Source organism: Rhinoderma darwinii, chromosome 4 (genome assembly GCF_050947455.1).
Source record: "Rhinoderma darwinii isolate aRhiDar2 chromosome 4, aRhiDar2.hap1, whole genome shotgun sequence".
Taxonomy (NCBI): Eukaryota; Metazoa; Chordata; class Amphibia; order Anura; family Rhinodermatidae; genus Rhinoderma; species Rhinoderma darwinii.
Genome location: NC_134690.1, coordinates 245,691,699 through 245,718,264, shown reverse-complemented (window position 1 = coordinate 245,718,264; position 26,566 = coordinate 245,691,699). Strand labels below are relative to the sequence as shown.

Here is a 26,566-nt window from a genome sequence, read left to right as displayed (position 1 = left end):
TGCTGCAGTGCATGCTTATCAGCCCATAAGGTGAGTTTCCTGGCAAATAACCTTTTTCTCACTGTTTTTTTTTTGTTTTACCTGGCTTTTGTCTTGACTTCGCTTGATCTGACATATTCGTTTACCGGCCTCTGACCCTGCCTTTACCTCCTGATACTCATTACTAGACCTGACATTGCCCATCTGTTACTGACTCTGATTTAACCGGGTAAGATTTGACCACAAAACAATTCACACCCAAGATCTGCAGCCTGACTGTCTACTGGGGACTATCCTGGGAACCGCGACCTGTGAATCTTACGGGAAAAGTCAATATCTCCTTGCGGGGGTTAAGGGTGAAGAATGAGAGATTTCTTAGACCCCCACACCCCAGTTATTCATTTTTGCTGTTGGCTGCCAAATGTCTCCTATGCTACGGGGGGAGAATATTTTGGCCACGCCCACTTTCCCCTATCATAGAATGAAGAATTATGTTACAGAATATGTACACATCTGTAGTATGCTACTATTTAGCTGCTGTAAAGTCTGTGTAATTTCTGTTGATAACTGGCGTCCTGCAACTTCTGACACAAATCCATGAGTCCACTGCTCCTGATGGCTGACCAATCTTCTCTACAGTACTCGGCAGATCAGAGCTTGGTGGAGGGGCAGACCATCCAAGTGTTCAGAGAGGGCATATCGCATAGGCTGAAGAGTGTAGATAGGAAGGAAAGCACACAGGCAGGGGAGGCAGATCACAGAGGCTGTCAGTATCAAAGTGTAGATAGGGAGGAAAGCACAGGGGGAGGGAGGAGGAATCACACAGTATACAAATTATGGGAGCACGGCCCGTAAAAATCGAAAAGTAGGACATGCTCCATAATTCCCGGCACGGACAACTATCCGTAGCGATATGGAAAGGTGTCCACGGACAATAGAACCGAGCGGGTCCGTAATTGTGGACCATATTGCGGTCCGCAACTAAGGAGATTTTTCATAGTCGTGTGCATGGGGCCTTAGAGTGTAGGTAGGGAGGAAAGCACAGGGGAGGAAGGACAGATCACTCGGGAAATCAGTTAGATGCTTCTCCACATTTTGATCTGCCATACAACCTCCTCCCGCTCCATGCTACTATCTCTAAGGCTGGATTCACACGAGCACATTACGTCCGTAATTGACGGACGTATTTCGACCGCAAGTCCCGGACCGAACACAGTGCAGGGAGCCCGGCTCCTAGCATCATAGTTATGTACGATACTAGGAGTCCCTGCCTCGCTGCCGGACAACTGTCCCGTACTGTAATCATGTTTTCAGTACGGGACAGTAGTTCCATGGAGAGGCAGGGATTCCTAGTATCGTACATAACTATGATGTTAGGAGCCCGGCTCCCTGCAGTGTGTTTGGTCCGGGACTTGCGGCCGAAATACGTCCGTCAATTACGGACGTAATGTGCTCGTGTGAATCCAGCCTAACACTGAGAGAAGGGAGAGCAGAGAGAAAAGTTGAGTCAGCCCGTCTGGGGCAGTGAACGGAGAGATTTGTGTCAGAATTTTCAGTTAAAATCAGTTATTTACAGGAATTACACAGACTTTACAGCTGCCAAATGGTAGTACATGTTTAATGAAGACTGAAGACTATTTAGAAAGTTGCTTAATTTTGGAGAAAATAATTCAGTGTGAAGGTGTGTGGATTCACACAGCGTTTTGCTGCGTGTTTTTTTTTGGTGTCATTTCATTTGTATTTTTTGTTAGCTGCAGCCAAATGTTACTTTAAACTCTATAGTGAATTATTGAAAAGGCTACATACAAAGTGTTTTGGTTTGTGGCATTTTTTCGGGCTTTTGTTGAGTCAATGGCGTTTTTCCCAAAACACAGCGTGCTCTGGGTATGGTGTATTTTCTGGCATTTTTCTCATAGGCTTCTCTAAAGGACCTGTAAAATACCATAAAAATCCGTATTACATTTAAAAAATGCTGCCATTTTTTGTGTTTTCTCATGCTTTTTAAAAGTCAGACAAAAACCCTGCGTCAAAGAGGCCTTTTAGAATAAACCAAAGGTGAAACTCCACTTTAACGTCTTAACCCTTTCCCGGACAATATATTTGATAAGTCCTTGCCACTAACGGCTCTAGCTAGGTCGCATCTAGCTGAAGTCTAAGGCCCCATGCACATGACCATAGAATTTGTCCATAATTGCAGACCATAATTGGGGTCCGCAATTACGGACCCATTCATTTCTATTGACCGCAGACACCTTCCCGTATATTTACAGGAAGGTGTCCGGGGCGTAACAAGCCACTGCAAAAGATAGGACATGTCCTATCTTTTGCTTTTTATGGACCGTGCTCCCATACTTTTTATGGGAGCACGGGCTGAAAATGCACGCGGCTGTCCACGATCGGCCATGCTCGCAATCACGGCCAGTGATTACAGGCATGTCTGTGTGCATGAGGTGCATTCAGTTTTTTTTTGTGGGATGTACGCCATCACAATATGTTGCGGGCTCAGGAGCTGAGGCCATACCATACGCAGCAGGTGCCGGCTGTTTGAAATACCTGCCTACAAGGAAACCTGCTTGACACCTACCTGCGATGGCAGTGATCAAAATAAACTTTGAACCCGACCATTTAACCCCTCAGATGCCATTGTCAATAGCGCCCATGGCATCTGAGCAGTTAGGAAGAGGGAGGGGACTTCCTCTGTCCCCGATCACCCATTACGACAAAACCAGAGGGAGCCGATTGGACGACATTGCAGCCAAAGGCATATTGAAGGCCTCCAAAGGCAAAACTTAGTAGTAGAGCACAGATAAAGGCAATACAGTGCAATATATAAGTTTTGATGTATTGCACTAATAAGCATGGAAAAATCCCCTAAATAGACTTAAACTTTTTTTTTTAAACAAATTTAAAAAAATATATAAAAAGTTAAAAATAGCTAAAAGTTTAGAAATAAAGTTACCATATAACAAAAAATTATGTAAGCAATAAAAAAAAGTAAACGTAATTGGTATTGCCACGTCTGTAAAAGACTAAACTTGGATGAACGATTTAGAAAAAATAAATTAACAATGCAAGCATTGCTGTTTTTTTGTCATCTCCCTTCCCCCCCAAAAAGTGATCAAAAAGTCGAATGTACCAAAAATGGTACCATTAAAAACTACAGAATAGAATATGGCTACACAAAACAATTTTCTTTTTAAACAAATAGTTTTTTCTTTGTTAAAGTATTTAAAAAAACAATATAAATTTGGTATCGCTGTAAAAACAAAACCCAAAACACTCATTCCACCCCAACAAATATTTTTTTTAAGTTTTCCAGTACATTATATCGTACACTAAATGGTGCTATTAAAAACTACACGCCCCAGCAAAAATAAGTACTCATATTGCACTGTCAAAAGAAAAATAAAAAAGTTATGGCTCTGAAATCCGACAATGAAAACAAATGAACTGGCTATGTCTCCAAGAGAGTAAAAAAAAAAATGCTCATTTGTAGACTTGACTTCTTGGTGTGCCTGCTGCTGTGAGCCCATCTAAGGCTTCGTACACACCTGTGTTGGTGCGTTCCGTTGTACTGAACAAGAGACAAGCCCATTGACTTTAATGGGTTCCGTTGGCTTACGTCAGGGTGTCCGTTATCTTACTGGAGACAATAGCGTAGCGTGCTGCCCTATTGTCTCCGGTAATCTCGGCCGGATCTGTGACAGAGACCCCTAACAGAGCCTTCAAAGCAGATGTGAATGAGGCCTACTCCTAAAGACAATAGTCTTGTTACCTTAACTTTTCACAATAGTAAAAACACTGTGCACTAAAAGGGTCTACCCTCACTGCCATTGCAGCATATGTTCAGCGTATGTGCTATAAAATGCCACTGGCGAATTTGCCAGCATATACATTGGGAGATTTTGACAACTCATACGCGGAACCTACCGTGCATCATGTATCCCTATTGTTTAGTTCTGTATACTCCACTGTTAATTTCATAGGGTAGTGTACAGGTGATCCATACTTTTCAATTATATGCTAATCTACAGGACAATACCTTTTTCTTTTTTTTAATTTACAGTCAAAACAGTCATTGATTCTTATATTTTTTTTTTGCATATTCAATGCCTACTCAACGGCTGTGTGTTGGCAGCGGTTATTTTACCTGTAGCCCAAATTCCAGCTTCTTCCTTGTTCATACATTTGTGTTCAGCGCATTCTGTTACTTCTGTGAACTTGGTGCCTTCTCTATTCATTTCTGCTGAGCTCTGTCTAATTTCTGTACTACCCTGTTCTTGACAGCTCTTGTACTGTTTGCTTTAACTTCAGGGTCCTGTATATTCAGTATATCTTCATCGGTGCTATCATATGACATGTTTTTGTCTAAGTGTGCTGCTGTTTTTGTGGTGTTTCAATAGAGTTTATTGCAAAAGTCTTATGGGTTATAGGAAAAGCTTCTATCATGTAACTGTCATAAAACTATATGCCTAATTCTCAATTGAAAAAGTTCTCCAAGAGTAGCAAATAAATATAAGGTAAATTGTATGGTATTGCATTTAGCGATGTGGTTTATAACAGTAGTCAGGAATTGTGGCTACTGGACTGGAGCTCCTTTGTTCACATGAAATACTTCCATTGACAAGACAGGTGCAAATAGATCCCAAATACAAGCATTCCTCATCCATGTGTGTGCAGCAGGGAAACAAATACAAAAGAACCAGCATTCTCTGCTCCTAAAATGTTTAAAGACTGAGTTGGGCATGAGATCCATCCATGATGGAATGCAACATTGTATAATGAAAAGGTTGGTGCAAAGGTCTGTATCACTTTCATGTCATCAACATATCAGATAATCTACGTATCCGGGCCTGGAACAATAGCCAGATCTAGGAGCCAGCTCCAAAATTTGGGAACCAGCAATAACACGCTGTAGGTCTTGGCCAACACAACGCATTTAACAAGTAAGGCCTTCGTCACCTCGCTTTTTGTCCTACGTTTAGTGTATACACGGGAAAGGCAGGCTGTGATGGATGCCTAACAGTGGCATCCATTACCCATAGGCTATCCTGGCATCCTTTAAAAGTATACATCACAAGCTTTTCATGGCTTAGTTAAACAAATGCCAAAATAGCCTATGGGTGACAGATCCCAAAGTTATGGGTAAAAATGTCAAGCAAACACACTGCAACTGGGGATGTGCAAGCCTGGCCTTACACATCACTTGAGGTTTTACTACAGTCTGAATAGAGCTCCCCAATAGTTATAGCAGTGCCCCCTCTCTCTAGAAGTACAAACTGTGTCCACTACTCTCCTCCCCAAAATAGAAAAGGAGCTGCATGCTGTCATTGGTAGATCCATCTCCACGCATTTTGCAGCGGGTGGAAGCATGAATTGCGGTGAGCAAAACCTGGTCGTCAAGGCAGATTTTCTAGTCGTCATGGTGACCTGGCAACCGGCTGTTGTCCTAATTGAATATTCACAAAACAAAATGTTCACCAAAAAGACAACCATTTTATATAAATCAACATCCAGACAACACATAGAATACTGTGCAGTTTTGGGTGCTTGTGTGTAAGAAAGACATAGGGGCAGATTTTCTCTTCAAAGTAGGCCAGAATTGTGGTGTACATGCTGTGCGCCACATTTATCAACTGTTTTAGATTTTTTTTTTTTAGAAAAGCTTGGGAAAAGGGGCGTGGCTTAGGGAAAAAGAATTTTATCTTGCAGAAAGTGTCTTGCCATAAAAGTCAACGCCGTCTGCCAAAACTGTGCCAAAATTTTGGTGCAAAAAAAGTGGCAGAAACTAAGCCAACCAAAAGGTGGTATTAAAAAAGAGAAAAGTGTCTAAAATGTCTAGCTAGATGTGCCAAATTTATCAAACAGCATGCACCACTTTGATAAATTTGGCGCATCTTCTGACTGCCTTGTCTAAGTTTACAAAACTTAGACAGTATTAGTTAGGCTCACTTCGGCCCTTAGTTTATATGTTCTTCTGTTGAACAGCTGGATCACCGACACTAACAGCGTCCAATGGAACCCATTGACTTTAATGTGTTCCGTCAGGTTTCCATGAGGATGTTTGTCATTAGACTGGAATAAAGCATCAGACATGCGACGGAGTCTAATAACGAAGCCTCCAACACAGATGTAAACAGAGATTTTATTATGACCCTTGAGTAAAAGTGGCTTCAGAGGCTGGCAACAAAAGTAATTAAGGCTCTGTTCACATCTGCGTTGGCCCTTCCGTTTTTAAAGAATCCGTCAAATTTAACAGAAACAAATGCAAAAACAAATGCCAAATTTAAACAAACAGAAGGTAAATGGCAAAATAGCTGGGGAAGTAGCCGCTACCTGTTTCTAAGTAACTGATGTCCAAGTTGACGTCAGTTACTGCATCTGATGTGCAGACCTCAACTGTGTCCGATATAGAGAGAAACCTGCCTGAAGGAGAAAAGCACGGGTTAGGGCTTTTGCAAACGGGAGTGCATTGTGGCTGGCAAAGAGCATTGTGGATAGCATTGCGGGCATAGTGGCTGTCACAGGGGCATGAAGGGTATTGTGACTTTCATGGAGGAGAATTGTGGCTGGCATAGAGGGCATTGTGACTGGCATGGATGGCATTGTGACTGGCATTGTGGCTGGCATAGGGACAATGTGGCTGTCATGGGGACATTGTGGCTGTCATGGGGACATTGTGGCTTGCATAGGGGTATTGTGGCTAGCATAGGAGGCATTGTGGCTGTCATGGGGTAATTGTGATTGGCATAAGGAACGTTGTGGCTGTCATGAGAGGTATAAATTATAAAAGCACTGCCCCATGGAAGTTGGAAAAAGCCTTCATGCTGGTTTTGACCAGATGGAAAAGACAGATAAAGTGAAGCACTAAAATCAGAGAAAGGTGTTAACTGTGAATCATTGGGTTTAATTGTGATGCAAGAAAAGATTAACAATGCAAAGTATTGAATCATATTTATTACCACACTCTAAATCAATTCTACAAATAGCCAAAAAGATTTGAAAAAGTGCTAGAAGAAAAGGGTCATTCCCCACTATCTGCAGACACTGATGTTCTATTTTTTAAAGAACACTTTATTCATACAGCCATATAAAACTCAATGCAGATCACATATAATTAAAGGCACCAAAGCTTTGGGATTTTACGATTCAACCACCCATATTTTACATAAAAGTAATAAATATATTAAGTGGATAATGTGGTGCTCTAGCAACATCTAATACTCTGGAGTACAACTTAAAAGATGTTCAAAATCCTTCTGGAAAACAGTCATGGAACAAACCAGCATCCAAAGCCTTGAATGATAACTTTAGGGGTATGTTTCATAAAACAAAAAGGTTTAAGAGATCTATATATTACAGAAATTATATCAAGGGCAAGTATATATAAGATCACCACCATGTTGGTGATGACGGATGGGAGGGCCACCAGGAAATAAATACTACAATTTGTAGAACATTCTTCATCCTTGATTTATCAAAATTGGTAACCAAAGAACAACATGGCTTCTTCTTCTTCCTACTAAGATTTTTTTTTATTTTCTAAAGTTTCCCTTTTATTTTATGATTTGACCTTCCAAATGAAACGCCCATACACACAACATGCTACTGAAGTCTACTTTAAAAGAAGAACATATAGGATTAACAAGTGTTATGTGCCCAACACGAGTATAAATTGAAAATGTAAACTACATTTACTACTCCGTCATCATTTTCTCATAATCTTATTTATAATGGCTTTTGCTATGTTCTTTATATCGTTCAGTATAGCAATTTAAAGAAGAATTGTCAGCTCTCCTGACATGTCTATTTCAGTAAATGCTTGCAGTCCCCATAAAATAATCTAAGAACTCTGTATTGTGCTGTTCCTCTGTTATTCACCCTGAAAAATTATGAATAAATTGACAACGGCCATTACAATTCTCCATGTCAAAAAGGTAGGTCCTTACAAGGTCTACAACCCTAATTGAACAGTGTCAGAATGTATAGAGACAAGCCCCATTGACATGGGGAATGGTAATACACCCAACTGTCAATTTATTCATACACTTCCAGGGGGAATAAGAGAGGAATGGAATAGTGCAGAGTTCTATGAAAAGATGCTCCAGAATTAATTTATGGGGAATGAAAGTATTTACTAAAAACAGACATGTCAGGATAACACAAATTTAAGGGCTTAAAATTTTTAGAAGTGAAAAAACTTTTCTAAACCTCCGGTGGTAGATGCTACAAAAAAATAAATTCTACATTTACAAAAAAATTATAAAAATTATGGGATCAGAGCAGTAGTGGGATGTCAAAAAAGAAATGTAATTTATTACCAGTAACTGGAGATGATAACAACATATTTGTAGATGCATAGTAGGATACCTGGCACCAAAGTATTATATTCCTTGGAGCTACTGCAATATTTGTGTACGCAAGCTGACGCCAGAATACAGGCTAAGTTTATTACTGTACTTCTAATATATCTGTCAACACAGTTTACCATTGGCTGAAAGATATTGAGAAACATGCTAACAGGGTATTGATGCTTGTAACATAAGTTATAGTCCTTCCTTCCGTCTACCGTACGTACAAACACTGAAAGAAACTTGATATCAAATATCCCATAATCATCATGAAATCTTAAATTTCACTGGAAAACCATGGATCCACACAATAGAACTAGGACTACTAAGACACTACAGTTTGGCAATTAATATGTAATGGTCTTATGTAATGAGATAAATACATTTTTGGAATGGCTCTGCACATAAAAAGCCATCATTATAAAAATAAGCAATTGAAGAGCATTAGCTGTTCTGGTGCAGCACAATGCAAAACCTTTGTGCATTTCCAAGATTTTTTTAAAATAAATATTAGATACTATAATTGATCATTCAGCCTATCAAAACAGAAAAATGGATATTAGCTACTAAAAAGCCTATAAGGACCTATATAGGAGTTCCTCTATATCCACGCAGGACCTTCTATAGGAGGAACAAAAGATCATATAGCAAGTATATCAACAGAGATACATGCCATTTATAACCAGAGCTAATATATGTGTTGATGATCTATACAATATAAAGCATATCTTCAGGCTAATAGAAAATGAACACCTATAGAATAAATTTGAGATATTTTTACAACTAAAGGATGGATGAAATAATAAGTGTATGTCCTGCAGTGTATATGTATACATGTTCTGTAGTTTGTATATGTACATCACATCAGCAATGGCTAAACACAGCACGGCCTGTACTTAGAAACATGCATTATGATCATGTTACATGCATATGGTTTCAACAACGGATGGTGAAGATATATTTAACAAAATGGATCTGTACAAAAGTCTACTAAATATTCTATAATAAATGGCAACATAAAATATATAAAGAAACAATGACATATAAAAAGTACAGAAATATGTTTCTGCTAGTCATAAACACTGAAGTCAGTAATGGACAATAGGGCAGTATAAAATATACATGTATTATCAAAGCTTCCATCAGCACAAATGTTAAAGAAAAACATGGTCACATAAAATTTTCATTTCATTTTATGATACCTGTGTATGATGGCTCCTTTAACAAGTATGCTGTAACTGTAATATTAAAAGTGTGGTATTATTTCCAAAGTCCTATTCTTCCGCAAGACAGCTGCCTTACATGCACCGCCTCAGCACATCCAATAATATAATCCACCAAGAAATTGCCACTTTTTCTCCATTCTGTAAGTCACTACATAATTTATAATGTGGATTGTTAGCAACAATTTTAGACATTAGTGTGTTGCTCTCCCAGCAGCTGCAGGCATTGATGGAGATCTTGCTGAAGCCCATCTAGAAGGTGGACGTCGGTTTGCTGGTCGTGCAGGACGTGAAAATCCTCTCTCACTTGAAGATGTTCTTGATACCTAGATGAGAAAAGATTGTATAGCAACTATCAATAGGGGGGCAGCGGTCAAGAAGGCATAGACAAGCAATGTAAGCAAATAAGGTAATAGGTAAGCAACTATGAAGGACAGGGACCATCCATAAAGATTTCATAATACAAGCTGCATACAACATCAAATAGATCTCTTAGACCTGATGAAACTTGTGTACTTAATTTATAAATGTGTAAGAGTGGCTGTATAATGATATAATGCGGCTTCCTAAAAATGTTTTGCCAGCTATTAACACGATCATTTTATGAGAACAAGTATATGCATGAGATCAAGTATAGTCATGATGTAATCTCAATCTCCTACCACTTCAGAACTGACAAGCTCCTATCAGTGTCCCTCCTCCCCCGCACAATTATGAAATCTCGCATATGCTCAGTGCAGGTTGCAGTCTCTCTAGCTCTGCAGTAAAATAAAGCAGCAAATAGAGTTAGAAGCTGTAAGTCCACACTAAAATTGCTGCTAGAAGACAGGCTCTCACTGCTTAGCCAGGGAATCTGCAACTTGTACTGAGCATGTGTGAGATCTCAGCATAGTGCAAGGGAGCAGGTACACTGAGAGCAGCTTGTCAGTTCTAGGTAGGAGGAGATTGAGATTACATCATCATGCATATGCCTGGTCTTCTGCATATACTTGGTCTCATAAAATGGTCATTTTAATATCAGGCAGGAAAACAATGAGAAAGGATTACACAGTCATTCTTAATCGAATTTTAAAAGTAAGTATACCTGCATCATCAGGTCTAAGAAATCCATTTAATAATGTATGGGGCTTGTATTATGAAATCTTCTGACAGATCCTCTTTAAAGCACAGCATTTGCAGTCATTAAATAAAATATATTTTATTAGGTAACTGTATTATGAGCAATCAAATGCCACACAGCTTCTTTACAAGAACTTTATGCAGGCTAGAACTGCAGTTTATAGCAGCCTGTTTTCTCGGGAAGAGTGTTCTCACAGAGGCTGCTATGAAGTGCTGGACATTGGGAGAGTACCTATATGTATACCATTCACAGAATACAAGCTCTTAAAACTAGTGGTAGGTTGCTGCCTGAGGAAGACGGGGATGTAATTTATGGTTCAAAAGAAAAAGTACACACACACACTGTCCTCAAAGTTATTTTGACAACGAATTGAATAATGTTTTCAAGTTTCTCATAATGCTGCAGATGATGGAATACAATATGACTTTTTGTGAGGGGACGGTATCTGCCACACTATCAGTAATAGATTTTCACTGTGGGACATGCGCCCCTTGTATCTGCTCTGGTTCATGGGTGGGAGGTCCCGAATGAGAAACTTTCCTCTGATTTGACCATACAAAGGGTTTGTTGAGATGAGGCAACTCCTTTAGAGTGGATTCACACACATCATACTTTTTTTTTTTTAAATGCAGTTTTTCATGCAGTTTGGTTGATCCAAGTGGATTGAAAAGGATTGGGAAATAAAAAGAAATGCTTCTTCCTGCAGGATCTACTTCTGGCTTTGGATAAAAACTGAATCAAAAACTACAGTGGCGCTTTTACAAAAAACGTAGTGCGTGAAACCACCCTAAGACCAGGATCACACACAGCGTTTTAGTTTTTGGTGTAGTTTTTGGCTTCGTTGTTTGAGCCAAAAGGAATTAAGGGTAAAAAGAAAAGAATGACGTATGTTCTTTCTTTTGGGTGCATTTCTGTTTTTGGCTCGAAAAACAGAGAAAAAAGTCTACCAAAAACCGCATGGAAACTGCAGCACTTAGCCGGCCTGCTAGATTTTTTTTTTAAGCTTTCTTTGCCTAGTACAGATACACAACTAAATCCATTGTTTTACTTAGGCCCCCTGCACACGGCCGTAGCTCCCATTATGGGCCGTAGCTCCCATTATGAAGTATAGGAGCACAGTCCGTAAAATAAAAAAATAGGACATGGCCCGAACACCTTCCCGTAAATATGAGGGTGTCCGTGGGCAATAAAAATTACGGTCCAATAAAAATTACGGTCCGTAATCTGTAGTGTAGTGCACAAATCTGGTGTTTTTAGAAGTAGACAATGAGACTGTGTTCGCACGTCTCGGTCAAAGTGCGTTTTTTTTGCCACAACTTAGTGAAACATGCAGCAAATGTTGCGGTTTTTCAGTGAATCACGCAAAAAAAAAAACATTTTGAATGTGGTTTGGTGCATTTTTTAAATGTCTTCCAAAGGCATTGAAACTGATATAATCTTTAAATTAGGGAATTGCTCATAATGCATTACACCAATACTAAAGTTTAAATTGCCCCATTTGACTTTATGGGAAGGATGCAAAGATGAGAAGGAGATTAGTTAATAAACGTTCTCATCGCTGTGTGGATTTCTGACCAGTTTATAGATTCCCTATGCCTGTTCTGCAGGAGACACTTACACCACCATAATAACTAAAAAACAGTGAAAGAAGACAATAGTTGAACATAGTATCAATAAGCTTAGTATACCCAATTTATAACATATTCAAGATCTCTGCCTGCTGTCAGTGCATGAAAACAGTCTTGTTTACATTCAGAGGCTGAACATCATGGTCTATTTTAACACAGCTGCATTTTGTTAAAAAGAGTCAATGTAGGCAGGAGCTACCAGCATGTAGTCCAGGACAGGAGAGAGAGTTGCGCTGCTGTGTAAAGCTCAAAGGGAATTGCCTGGAATGATACATTGTAACAATACCTTATCTACCTCTGAATGTAATAAAGAATGTTTCTATACCAGCAAGCAGGTATATTGAAAGTGTTGATGAACTGAAATAAAGTGTTTTAGAAAGTTGCAGAACTTTACCTTCTAGAGTGATTAAACGTTAATAACGTAAACTCGGAAACCCGCTTTAATGAATATCTCTAGCTACAAAAAACTGCTGATATGTTATAAAGACAGAGTTTTCATCACTCTAGAACAAAGCTGTTAAAGCGCTTGTCAGAGTGAATACCTGCTTCAGCTCCTATTGGTTTTTACCAGCTATATTTGGGAGTGTTAAACATGGCCAATTGACCAATTGCTACATTCAGCTATCCCGAGTACAACTGGGAGAATGAGAGGACTCAGAGCCCAGACCCTCAAAAAACTATATCTCATATCAGAAGTTTTCTGAAACTAGAGATTTGTTTTACGTAATGAATACTACTTGTATTAAATGGTGTGGTATGAGACGCCTGCTGTCATACTGCCTACAATTTTCTTTATGTCAGTGGTTATGTAACTAGTAAAATAACATAATAAAACCTTAGCAATGGAATGATATTCTTACCTCGGGCAGCTTTAGGCTTAACGATTCTTGCTGCGGATGCCAGTGAATGTCATTCTGTAGAACCTTTGCTGTCTGTTCAAGATGAAGCATCTCTAAACATTGAGTCAATGTATCAGCTCTGTTATCAGCCAACAAGAAGTCCGACTGCGTCCATTTGCTTACAGACTGCTTAGAAATACAAATAGGAGCCGCGACTTTAGTCTCGTAGCTTTTCAAAAGCTTTTCCACAACCCCATAGTTGGATCTTGAGTCGGCTGAACGCGGTCGTCCTGATAAATTGATACCTTTCCAGTTGTGTTTTTGTAGCAAGTTCTTATAGGTACTTGTAGTTTGAGGTCCATACGTCTGTTGACGTGCTGGCGTGGCAGGTTTCTCCGCTTTGGCGCCATTATGGGATGTGCTGATTATACAAGGTGGCTCCCTTATCTCAGTAACAATAAGTGGCTTTGTAATAGCGTTTACAGTAGTTGAATGCTGAGATGATGGAGGACTTAAGGGTTCTTCATCCATATCCAGTGCCATTTCCATAGATGTTTCATCATGACTAACTGTATTTCCTTTGCCAGCTTTAAATACTACTCTGTTAAATTCATCAATCTTTGCTGCCAATTTTCCATTCTTTATCGTATTACCGTAACTATAAGCAGAACCTACAGTGGAACGTCCTAACATTATCATTTCTGGATATAAACTATTTGAGTTGAAAAAGTGATTTTGTGACACCGAGAGATTTTGTTTGTTCATTTCTGGAGTTAAGCTGTTTATATCTGTAAAACTATTAAACAAAGACTCTGTAAAATCTCCATCTTCAAGCCCTCCGATGCCACATAACCATTCCAGGTGGCAAAGTTCTCCATCATTGTTGTGAGGTTCAAGGTCAGTAATCACTTCCTTGCTTGGGATAGGAACTAGCTTTTCATTCATGACTGGAATCTTATCCTGAAACAGAGAGTTTGACAAAGGCCATGAGAAATTAAAGGAAGAAAATGCTGTATCTTGAGATTCCAAGGTCCCGTCATCTTTTTCTGTATGTTGTGATGGTTCAGGAGTGAAAAAAGAGACTTGCATGGTCTTGCTGCTGCTTACACAGTCTTTTTGTTTGCTTGTAGACACTTTAGAACAAGATGTATGATTTCTAGTTGTTTTCAGGTGAAGATTTCGCCTGGATTCTCGAACAACTGAATCTGACACAGCTCTGTGCAAGAATAAACACAAATGTATAGAATAATCATTTAATGATCTAATGTTAGTACGTAATACATTACCTATAGAATGCCCAGTCATAAACATTTAAATGTGCTATGAGAGATTGAAAAAGTGTTCAACAAATAAGTGAAGACCTTCCATGTACCACATTTCTATGTGTTCTCCCCATGCAGTACCTTTCTTTGGTACTGCTCCCCTGCTCTATTATAATATCCCATCTTATCTCATTTTAATGTTTATTTATTCCACCATAAGAAAGTAATTATTATTTACTTGCTAAAATTTAAATAACCATATGGAAAAGTGAGGTATTTAATAGAAATGTATCATCAGATATGACATCAATTAGATCATGCGTTTTTTTTTATAAATTATTACATTTTTGTTGCTCATTTGTCAGCTTTGATGTATATACTGGCACAGGATTAGGAGAATCATCTCATTATCATAAGGGGATAGGCAAGTTATTGACTGTTCTATTGCACTACTGGAAGCCTAGATAAGGTAGGATAGAAAACACTATACACACAGATAATGCTCTGTGCATCTTCCCTGGTCTCTGCAGGAGGAATCTGTACTGCATCACTGGAGATTGTAATAAAGGGGTTTTACACTGGCCGATTATCGTGCAGACAAGCGTTCATGTAATGCTCGTTGCCGATAATTGCCCAGTGTAAACAGGGCAGCGATCAGCAGATGAACGAGCCAACGCTCGATCATCTTCTGATCGCATTGTTTTAAAAGAGAGAAATATTATCGTTGTCGGCAGCGCGTCTCCCTGTGTAAACAGGGAGATGCGCTGCCGACATGATGATAATGTAGGGGTACGAGCAATCAAAGTAATGACCGCTCATCCCCTTCCATAGCCCCGGGTGACAGGAGCAAACGATTGCCGATCAATGATGTCTTGTTGATCGGCGTTCGCTGCACCAGCCAATTGTCGGCCGATGTAAAAGGCCATTAATTTCAGCTGCCATAAAGAATATACACCCTATTGTACCGACTATACAGGACTGAAGTACAGGAAAGAAGTGAGTGTATCCAGTATGGCCGCCCCAGGGAAGGTTTTACAAATAAAATAAAAAATAGCTAGAATATTGAAAAAAAAAAACAAATACATAATTTATCATCCTTAAACATAAATAGAATTAATAAAACTAAAATTAAAGACATGACACATTCCCTTTAAAGAAAAACCTCTGGTTGTATACAGTACCTAGAAGAGGAAGCCAATAAGTATTTTGAGCTGCTATCACCAGGAATGTTCTTAGCAAATTTCTCCCAAATGTCCTTTCCAGGTGGATACTAGGTTTAGTATAAAGCCCCCCAAACTCGGGTTCTAGAATCTATAGCACCCACTAATTTAGTCTTGTATGTGTCTCTCATAGGCACGTTAGCAATTTGTGTGAATCAAGAATCACCTTTTTGACTAGTACTTATGCACAATAAAGTCAGCTGTTTTCTGGGTTTATAGTTTAGTGCACATTTTCTATGGAATAATAGAACAAATATCCATAATAAGCAATTTGAGACCCCCTAGAACTAAACATGTATTTATCAAACAATATCTAATGTGCTGAGCTACAAAGGTGCAGTCTACAGCTCTACCCAATGTATTTCATTTTGAAGGAATCTATTGTGCCCCACTTTTATTTTTTATTTGTTAATAAAAAAAAGGTGTCTTAACTTTTTTATTCCTGCCAAAAACAGAATAAAAAGTTTCTTCTGTTAAGCTGACCTTAAGCACATACCAAAACACATTCCAAAACCCAATGACTGAGTATTGTAGTCTCTACTTCTAAGTTGGAGGAAGAACCGTAATGTTTCTACTCATGTGAAAAATACATTATTCTTGTGAAGATAAAATTCATGTTTTAGATATAAAGGCCTCTTTCTTAAACTACATTGAATCTATGCCAATATTTGCCTGTTCTATCAAGTAAAACTCTGGGATAAAAAAGGATTTGGCAACATTATTAGAGCCTCATGGGAAATGTGATTCTTGATATGAGTTCAAAACCATATTTCTTAAGAGCATTTCTTGAACAATTTGGAGACAAAACGTTGTCTTAAAAGCAACGATGTTGTGTGAAATATCCATATAATTGTTAGCTCCAGATCATTCTGGTAAAAGATCTAATATTCCAGTACAATCGGCACGTGATTTCCATGAAATAACCTCTTAAAAATATTTTTTTGTAGGGGGGGGAACAAATTTTCAAAATCTCTACAAACGCATTCTTTCTTTGACAATTGTATCGTTGGCCTGAAAAACCTTTGTGTGTACCATGTATGGTAATAGGATTTGATGAGAATTAAAGGATCTTACTGCCCAACATTGCAGGTAGGAAGGTCCAGTGCTCACCTTAGTGCTTGACTGCAGGAGACTGCATCAATTTATATTCAGGAAGGTGGCGCATAGCTATGACTGTAAAAATGTATTCATGGTAAAATGCAGCAAAAAATCCATTTAAGAAACTACATTCCAATATTTTAGCACATCTGTGATGACAAAGGCATCTTCATGAAGGGCTCTAACCTTGGAATGTACTTGGAAATTTGTTTTCGCTCCGGTATATGCTAAAATAAAACCTTTTTCCAGATATGACATTGTCCTGTCTACCTACATTGACACTGGTGGTTCCATACACATGATTGACAGTTTTCAGTAGAGTACATACTTTTTGCAGTTGGTTCTTGACCGGATTTCTTCCTGGTATTTACACAGTTCTTCACTTACTCTGGCAATCTCTTTTAATGCCTGTAATAAATAAAATGTTGATACTGTAGTTATTCATTACTGTAATTTACAACCATATCCAACTGGATAAAGCGTATATACTGCACTTACATCATTTAGGGTGTCGTTTTCCGTCTTTGACATTCTTTGGGCAATGTTCTTTTCAGATTCAACACTGCAGACATGATGGTTTTGATGGGACATTTTGAACTCTGTCTTCTCCAGCTTGGTATGAGAATAGTCATTAAGCCATATTTTGTCACTTCTGTCAGGTTTGATGGCGACCACATCATTTTGTTTTGCTATATTTGTTGTTTTAGTGGGTTCGGCCTGTAAAAACGGCATGGAGAACGGCAGCATTTTTTCCTGTAGTCCGTCTTCAGTACCATTCAAATTTTTCTCCCTTCTTAATTTGACTTCCTGATACAGCTGAAAAAAAATGAAAATAAATGTCAAGAACAGGCTAGAATATAATGTATGACCTCAAAATAGTATGAAAGAATTCCTTGTGAGAAAAGCACATTACAAATGTTTGGTGTTGTAGTTAAAGTAGTGATCTAAAAACGACCATTAACTCCTTACACCTTGTCTCCGATATATTGTTAAAACTTTAATAAACACGGATTAGAAAATAAAAAACTACATCGACTATTATCCACAAAAGCAAAGTGAACATTTGTGAGAATTATAAATAATATTTTCCAAATTTATATAATCCAGAGACATTCTGCTATAGCTATGCTTTTTTTATTAAAAAATAAACATAAATAGAAATGAGTTAGATATATGATGAGATAAATAGATGATAGATAGACAGACAGTCAGACAGACAGACAGACAGACAGATAGATATGAGATAGATAGATAGATAGATAGATAGATAGATAGATAGATAGATAGATAGATAGATAGATAGATAGATAGATAGATAGATAGATAGATAGATAGATAGATAGATAGATGATAGATAGATAGATAGATAGAGCCAGTGAAGACGTGATGTAGTGCCAGGTTTGCATAACCCTGTTTTGGAGCGATGTTCAGCCAGTGAGCTGCTGTCCAAGACATGTGAGCCTGGCCTGGATGTTCTGTTCATGACACTGTGCATTTTTTCCTCCTCAGTAGTCAGAATAGAGCTCCCATTGTTAGTTATAGCAGTGCCTCCCTCCCTTCTATTTGTAAAAATTGTGTCCCCGCTCTCCTATCCACTTCTCCAGTAGAAACAGCAGGTGACCACCCAGCTTCCCCAGTGGTCACATTAGCCCTCCTCCTTCCCCATTAGTGACAGCAGGCACACCCAGAGTCATGGTGCCTGAGGAGGTCCTATGGCCCCGCAAGAAAACACCAATATTATAAATGGCACATAGAAAGAGGGGGCCTTGTTACAGACCTAGAACATTTAAGTTAATCCTCTGTCCAGCCTATCCCCCTAGTCCTATCCAAAAATCACAAGACTCCCATCTTCTCAGTAGTCACTGCAGAAGTCTGCCAAAACACCACCATCCCAGTTGTCACAGTAGGACTTCTGCCTTGCCCATGTATGGCATATACTCACCTACCACATGGTCCTGAGTTGCACCCTCTGCTGGTAGGGTAACTACATACAGCATCATATTGCCACTTTGTGCTCTCTACCCAGCAGGAACAGTCTGTAATCCCTTCAGCCGGAAGAGATGTACTAGACACTGTCATGAATGCACCCAGCTGCCAAATACATGAAGTACAGGGAGCAAAGCCCAGTTGCCAGGCTGATTTTCAAGTCGCCATGACATCTGGGTCTTGTCCAGTCCGATATATATATAATAGAAAGATAGACAGACAGAAAGATATATGGAGATAGATAGACAGACAGACAGATAGACAAGATTATTTAATTACTTATGGCCTATATATTTATAGCATTTACAGTATCCCTTTCAGCATTGATTTTATTTGAAGTTGTAGTCAGTACATACCTCTTCTATCTTTTTTTGCATAATTTTCCACTGGCATTCCCACTCTTTCCTTTCACTGTCAAATCTTTCTAACATCTCCATCTTTTCCACTTTCCAGTTCCGTTCATTATTCTCTGTCTGTGTCCTGAGTTCCATGGCCGCAGCAGTGTTATCCTCCAGTGGCTGTTTCAGTTGTGATTTCTCGGTCTTTGTGTCCTTCTGGTTGTTTGGATTACTCGGACTGGCACATGTCTTAGTAGAGATATCTTCTAGCTTTTAAAGGTTGAGCAAGAAAACAAATGTGAGAAAACAAACACCACATAGTGATGTTATATTATGACAATATCTGGCACACCAGGGTTGGGCATTATACCATAATATTGGATTGCCACAACCTCATGGTTAAGGAGGGGCACTGTGGCTGTCCCTGTTATCTATCTTGTTTATAAAACTCCTTTTCACATACCCTATTTGGAAATTGTGAGGTAATAGTGGAGGGCATCTGTTCAGGACACTCATCTCTTGGTGAGTGGCATATCTCTTGTCCTGGAGAACCTTTCCTGTATTACACAGGCAACCCATTGATGTGAATGGGCATTGTGTAATGCCTAATTTCTCCTCTGATGGTGGTGCAGGGAATTGAACTCTTAGCGCCAGGTTTTCTCACAGATTACCGCTTATTGCTGGGGTTCCCAGTAGGGGGACACTTTGTGATGACTTACTGCCAAGGGCTCCTTCTAACAAGTAGGGATCACCCAAAGCAATCATCACCTTTAAAGAGGGGGACACTGGACTGTGATGGTTACGAAGTGGGGTCACCCTGGCTGTCATTATTAAAGAGTAGACTGGACTATAATGGGGACTGTGTTTTTCACTGTTAAGAGGTTGTCTGATGTCAGACATTGGTGGTATATCGCTAGGAAATGCCATTTTGTTTTAGTTGTCAGCGGAGATCACAGCGGTCAGACTTCCACCAATCCAACATTGATGGCATATCCTAGATATAGGCCATCATTGTCCATCAGGAGACAAGCCCTTGAAGAAGGTAGACACTATGAATGTTACTGTTAAGGATGGGAAAATGTGTCTGTTACTGGTAAGATATGGTAAAAGGTTTCTTTTATCATTGTAATTTTTTTAAAATATAACATCTAGCTCAATATCATTAGTGATGACATTTTTGATATCGCCCAACCCAAGTATTAACAGTTTGTCATTTTCATGAGAATGATCTATCCAACAATCTAGTCTTTTGACCAAACAAGACAATTTAGAAATGTCTCCCCTGAATATTTATTTCGGCTGGGGAACTCATTTTTTCTTCCATAAGGTAAGTCTGTCTTCTATTCAGTCCAAACAATTTATATGCTTAGTAACAAAGAATCAGTGGATGCAGGATTAAAAGTGATATGTTATAATATAGTAATAGGATTTAAATGATTATATATTTTAGGAAAAAAATAATCTTAGCATTGATTTAGAAATTGGGGTACATACAGATATCATGGATCTACATATTGTGGCTTATTACATTGCTATCTTTATAAAGCAATTGGGCTTTTCTAAAATTGGATCATAAAAAAGTTAATTTTTTCAAGAAAGTTAGATTGTACCATAGAGGCAACCACTGCACTAGTTATGAGGGTCTTTGATGAGGTAGGCAGCTTGGGTTGACCCCCATCTCCATGCTCTATTGACAGTATCAAACTGTGCAACCTTTTTCAGGATCATCCTAGGGATGTAGGGAGTGTGAACTTGTAACATAATAGGGGCAATTTGAGCATTGCTATGGTGTTCCCTCTTCTTTATGTATAAGGTTTATATCACTGCGACAGAGTTATTGTAACTGCCTGAAAAGCAGGCATACCATTGAGTGGATTTTGTAGGATTATGAGACTTCCTAACCAAAACAGAAAGGATTTTCCTTTAATAGGGCCCCAACAAAGTTCTGCATGTTTGGATAGTATAGTCACTACCTTTCCACTGTCAATCATAGATTAATAATCGGCCTGGCTAACATCCAAATATATAAAGTGTGGCTCTATAGGAATGGATGACAATGTAAACACTGCTGTACTGTAGGAAATTACTGCCGAAATTTTCATCATTATTACTATTAGGTGCACGGTTAATATTTAGTATTATTAAAGAAAAAGTTACAATACCTTGGAGATGTACTGCTTCAGCTCTAACCGTTCAACCTCCCAACCACATCGATCATTTAGAAACTGCAGGAGAAAGTCAGTCCATTTTTTTTCATCTCTTCTCTGTTCCCTCTGAATCACTTCCAAAACAGCCTTCAGCTCAAGTAAAATCCCCCTGTTTTCACCTGCCTGCAACATGCAAGATATTGATGTGATGGAATATCACCATACACACAAAGAACACAGCATTCCTAAGATGAAATAAATCTGTTACTACTTTTGGACAAGCCAAGTCCCCAGCTTCCAACAGAAAGAAAAAAAAAGTCAGCGCACGGCAACCCATAAGCAAACAGCAAGACAATTTGTATGGAAGCATTATGCGGCGCTAGATACCGTATCAAGAGAGTCACTGCCGTCCTATATATTAGGAATGTGTTTGTAAGAATTATTGGATAGTTTACAATATGATCCTCTTTCAACCCAGAATTCCTATAGCCATTGTTCTGATTATACTCTGCGAGAGAAATTTGGGAGTTTCTCTACTTTAAAGCTCCTTAGGCTTCTATTAAGATTTGCAAATAAGACAATCCCCACAAGAAAAGCTAATAGACAATAACAACGTCAACTATGGTAATATGCAGGTCACTTGACTATGCCCAGCCCTTCAGAGTATGTTACTAACGCATATACCGAGTCTTGGTTAATTCCCCTCCTAAAAGGTTTGATCTGCGTTCAGAAACAACATCTGTCAGTGATTCATCTGTTGGACTTTGAAAGCTGAATAATGCTTCCTGTGCCAATTAAATATATTATGCTGCACTTTTAGAAAAATATTCTTCCGAATGGAAAATAAATGAAATATATTTTTATTCACTTTGGTCTTTCTGAAGTAAGAATTTTTGATTTTAGTTATACAAACACTGCTGCATAACTAAACAGATTTACCATTCGGAATTTAGCAAAAGTTGTGCGACAACCACTGTGGGTACTATAATGGTGGCCATAGCGATTGTCAGAGGGTATTCCCAGAAAGAGAGAACAAAAGTACAAATCACATTGCGTTATTTTGTTTTCTCAGGAGCTGACTGGAATATTGAACTGCATTTCTACAGATATAAGTCAGGCATCTTTCACACGGCAGTATGAGGGTATGTTCACACGGCAAACGAAGAACGGCCGTAAAATACGGAGCTGTTCTCAAGGCAAAAAAGGCCTCTGTTTTTCAGCCGTTTTCAAAGCATCAAGCGTTTTTTTACGGACGTTTTTGGAGATGTTTTTCTATTGAGACAATGAAAAACGTCTAGAAAAATTTCTCAAAAAGTAACATGCACTTCATTTTTACGGGGCGTTTTTTTACGCGCCGTTTTTACAAACGTGCATGTAAAAAAAACGCCCCATGGGAAGGAAACGCAGTTTTTCCCAATGAAAACAATGGGCAGATGTTTGGAGGCGTTCAGCCTCCGTGTTTTTAGGGGCCCGAAAAACTGCTGAAAATAAGCAGTGTGAACATACCCTTATGGTCAGTAGTTTGCTTCAGTATTTGTTAGCCAAAACCAGGAGTGGAACCTAAACAATCAAAATATGTAATGGAAAAATCGATATCTCTTCCCTGTTTTAGACTCACTCTCGGCTTCAGTTAACAAATACTATGCAACTGTTCTTTACGTGTATACAATATACTTTTTTTGCGTGGAGATGTATTGAAAAGAGTAGTCGATTGCGTATTTCAATACAGTTGATGACATATCCGGGTCAAACTAACATATATCTAATCCGAATGAAGTTAGTTTTCCTTCTCTCGATTAATACAGCGCACTAGATACATTCCAAATTTTTCTAAAAATGTGGATAGCCGGCCTTTATTCATCACACAAACAGTACCAACATACCCTTTGGCACTAGCTGGAATATTCAGTGTCTTTGAAGAGTGGAGATTGGGGGCACATTTCACAAAGTAAATGACTAATGTTTTCTCTTTTCACTTGAAGGCTAAATGCACACGTTGCGTATTTTGCTGCGGAAAATATTCAGCAAAACCTGGAGGAAACCGCAAGAAATTAGCAGGAAATAAACGCCCCTGAAGGTGTTTTTAAATGCATTTTTCGGTGCGTTTTTTACGTTTTGCTGCGTAAATCGCAGTGTTTTCATGCTGCAGGTTTTGCTGCGTATTTCTGTAGAACTACAGGGATAGAATTCGCAAGCGGAATCGCGGGATAAATTGACATGCCCCGATTTTGAAAATATGCACCGTGGGTCAATATACGTCCCGAAAATTACAACAAAACCGCACGTAATACGCATCGTGTGCATTGACCCTAACCCTCCCCCTGAAAAGTATAAAAATAATATAGTCCTAGAAACACCTTTTAATAGGTAATAACTTCCCAAATTGTCCAGCAGGCATTGAAGCCATATATGAATAGCACAATGCACCTTATGCACTAATTTAGAAATGTATTCCTATACATCATACTATACACCAAAATAACCAAATAAGAATCAAACGTATAGGACAACTACCCCAACAATTTCACCAATAAAACAGCTCCCAATACCTGTAAGATTTACAGGCACCCTCCACCCCACAATGCTTTTGCCCTCATTTTGTGCTGGGTCTATTGCCTATACCAAAGAGTTATCCTTCTGTACAAGAGAAAGTTATATCAATAGAAATGCAGCCCATTATAATAAATTCTGACATAAGACTAGCTCGGAAATCTAAAATGACAAAAAAAAATAATCATATTTACATTTTTTCTTTTTGCATTTCTATAACCAATGCCCCAAGCAAGAGATGGCAAGTTGCCATGTGTTGAATGAAATAATCATCCCTCTTTGGTAATAAAATTAAAACACAGAATTTACTTTTAACTCCGTAACATCCTTTACAAGTCCTTCCTTCTCTTTCTGCCACACTTCCCGTTCCTTCCTATGGCGTCTCCTCAGATCATCACACTTCTTCTTTAGCTGTAAATTCTGGTCCCGAAGTCCCAATGCATGGTCTTGGCAACCACTACTCAGAAGCACTTTAGCAGCTGAGTTGATGGCACTGTTCTTGAAAGGGCTTAGACTTCGATCCCTATCTTTTACCTTACTGGCACTCCCAGTCCCATACCTGCCTTGGTATCTCTGGCAGTTACATATCTCTGGAGTGTTGTCATTTTCATTCCCCATAGCTCGATCAGTTACATGAGATGGGAAATCTACCAATTCCGCCCCCTTGTTGTGGCATGGTTTCCCTCTAGGTGTAAATATCCATATCAATCGCTGTAGTCATCATTTCCTTCTGGATCACGGGGTCTTTGGCATCTTACAGACGTCTCCTCCAAGGTCACCAGGACACTGCCTTCATACTTCTACTAATAAACATCCTCACTTTAGTCACCCTACTTGTCACGCAGCCAAGGTATACTCCTTCCATGAAGTCCTACACTACAGCTAATGCCTGCAAGCAGGAAAAAGAGGCTCAGACCCTACGAGCCGGGTGCAGTTACTAAATCTAAACTCCTACTGACGTAAAAGCACGGCTGTTATTTTTAACAAGTTGTCTTTGTGGTATGGCATTCTGTGTAAATATATATATATATATATATGTACATGGCGGATCATAAAAAGTGCTACAGGTGAAAACATTTTCTAAATAAAGAACCTGCTGGCTAAATTCACTTGTGCCGTCATTTCACTCAACAGCTGTTAAAGAAAACGTACATAGAAGAAATGCTATAGTTACCTCCTAGAGACATATAAGTTACAGTATAGCTTGTCAATATTGTCTTGTTAATAAATCACTGGTCCGAAGAGGAGATGAACAGCTGAGGTGTCTGTAGAGACTGTCTCTGTCTTCCAAGGCAGAGTCACATTTCAGCAAACCATTCCAGCATTCTGATGGTTAATGCAGGATATTTAATAACATCTGTAAGAACTTACCTTCTGCGGATTAGTGATTATCTGGTGAACATAGCTGACTCGGTACCACCGGCAGCTGGATGTAGTCTTACGGAATCTAGAAGTATGGATTGTTCTACAGAATCTCTATGAAGTTCTTCCAGCTACAACGAGAGGGATCAAGGCAGTCACTTCAGCTGCGAGGTGCAGAGAAAACCGTTTAAAAAAGCAAAAAAAAAAAAACAACATTTGAACGCAAACGTATCCAGATTAAAATGACCCAGGCAGATGAGTCCCCAGTGACGTAAACCTGGGAGTGGACAATTTTTAAGCCTTCACATCCAGCCCCCATTCTGTAACTTTAGATCTGCTGGTATTCTGTGTAAACAACTTCAAGTCCAAGACATTTTTAGACTTTATAGTGTAGCTCAGAAATTCATGAGGCTAAAATCCAACCAACGTGAATTCACATGAAAACTATGATAGCTGTTATAAATGATAGACGGCAAATGTTCATTTTTTTCATGGCTGAATGGAATATGAACAAGAATATCAGAGGAATTAAAGCAAATTACTTTACAATTAGGGCGGGTTCACACATGGCGGAATTCCACTTAAATTCCGCTGCGGACACTCCGCAGCGTTAATCCGCAGCGGAGCCGTTTCTCCATTGACTTTCACTTTAAATTAGCAGTGTTCGTTTACACGATGCGTACAATTCCGCTGCGGAGCATAGGCTGCGGAGCGGAATTTGGTGTCCGCAGCATGCTCTGTCTGTTGCGGAGCAGTGGCGGACTCATGGCGGAATTTCTCCATTGACTTCAATGGAGATTCAAAGTTCCGCAATGAAGTCCGCAGCTGTCATGCACATGTCATGTGTGCTGCGGATACGTCTTGCTTTTTTAACTTGACATTTCTTCATTCTGGCTGGACCTATGTATTTCTAGGTCTACAGCCAGACTGAGGAAGTCAATGGGGCTCCCGTAATGACGGGAGCGTTGCTAGGAGACGTCTGTAAATAGTCACTGTCCAGGGTGCTGAAAGAGTTAAGCGATCGGCAGTAACTGTTTCTGCACCCGGGACAGTGACTACCGATCCCAATATACATGTATCTGTAAAAAAACATATAAGTTCATACTTACCGAGAACTCCCTGCGTCTGTCTCCAGTCCGGCCTCCCAGGATGACGTTTCAGTGTAAGTGACGGCTGCAGCCAATCACAGGCAAAGCACAGGCTGCAGCGGTCACATGGACTGGCGCGTCATCCAGGGAGGTCGGGCTGGATGCCGAAAGAGGGACGCGTCACCAAGACAAGGGCCGGTAAGTATGAAAATCGTTTCCTTTCACTAGGGAAAGTGCTGTCCCTTCTCTCTATCCTGCACTGATAGGGAGAAGGGAAGCACTTTTCCCGCAGTCTGCAGCAGCTAGTCCGCATCAATGTACTGCACATTTTGTGCAGATCCGCTGCAGAATCTGCAACGCAGATTCTGTGCGGCA

General features: G+C 39.3%; 2 protein-coding genes across 3 annotated transcripts in view; both read right to left on the bottom strand.

Annotated features, from left to right (window-relative positions):
- Nucleotides 1-6,916: 6,916 nt before the first annotated feature.
- KIAA0408 (KIAA0408 ortholog) lies at nucleotides 6,917-25,194 on the bottom strand. Its single transcript, XM_075862347.1, has 7 exons — nucleotides 25,113-25,194; nucleotides 21,207-21,374; nucleotides 19,063-19,314; nucleotides 17,219-17,536; nucleotides 17,049-17,128; nucleotides 13,162-14,356; nucleotides 6,917-9,879 (listed from the first exon to the last, which is right to left on the bottom strand). Exons 3-7 carry the CDS (start codon nucleotides 19,195-19,197, stop codon nucleotides 9,748-9,750), a joined length of 1,860 nt encoding a protein of 619 aa, XP_075718462.1. The 5' UTR covers nucleotides 19,198-19,314; nucleotides 21,207-21,374; nucleotides 25,113-25,194; the 3' UTR covers nucleotides 6,917-9,747.
- MTCL3 (MTCL family member 3) overlaps nucleotides 25,150-26,566 on the bottom strand; it is a 46,693-nt gene continuing 45,276 nt past the window's right edge. For both annotated transcript variants that reach the window (XM_075862346.1, XM_075862342.1), the window contains exon 7: nucleotides 25,150-25,234. The gene's annotated coding sequence lies outside the window, so the exon portion shown is untranslated. The remainder of the gene's footprint in view (nucleotides 25,235-26,566) is intronic.

Coding starts and splice junctions, on each gene's coding strand:
- KIAA0408 (XM_075862347.1), bottom strand. CDS start 19,197: ATGGAACTCAGGACACAGACAGAGAATAATGAACGGAACTGGAAAGTG. Junction 17,129..17,218: donor AAAACGACACCCTAAATGAT/GTAAGTGCAGTA, acceptor TATTTATTACAG/GCATTAAAAGAGATTGCCAG. Junction 9,880..13,161: donor TAAGCCTAAAGCTGCCCGAG/GTAAGAATATCA, acceptor TTTCTCATCTAG/GTATCAAGAACATCTTCAAG.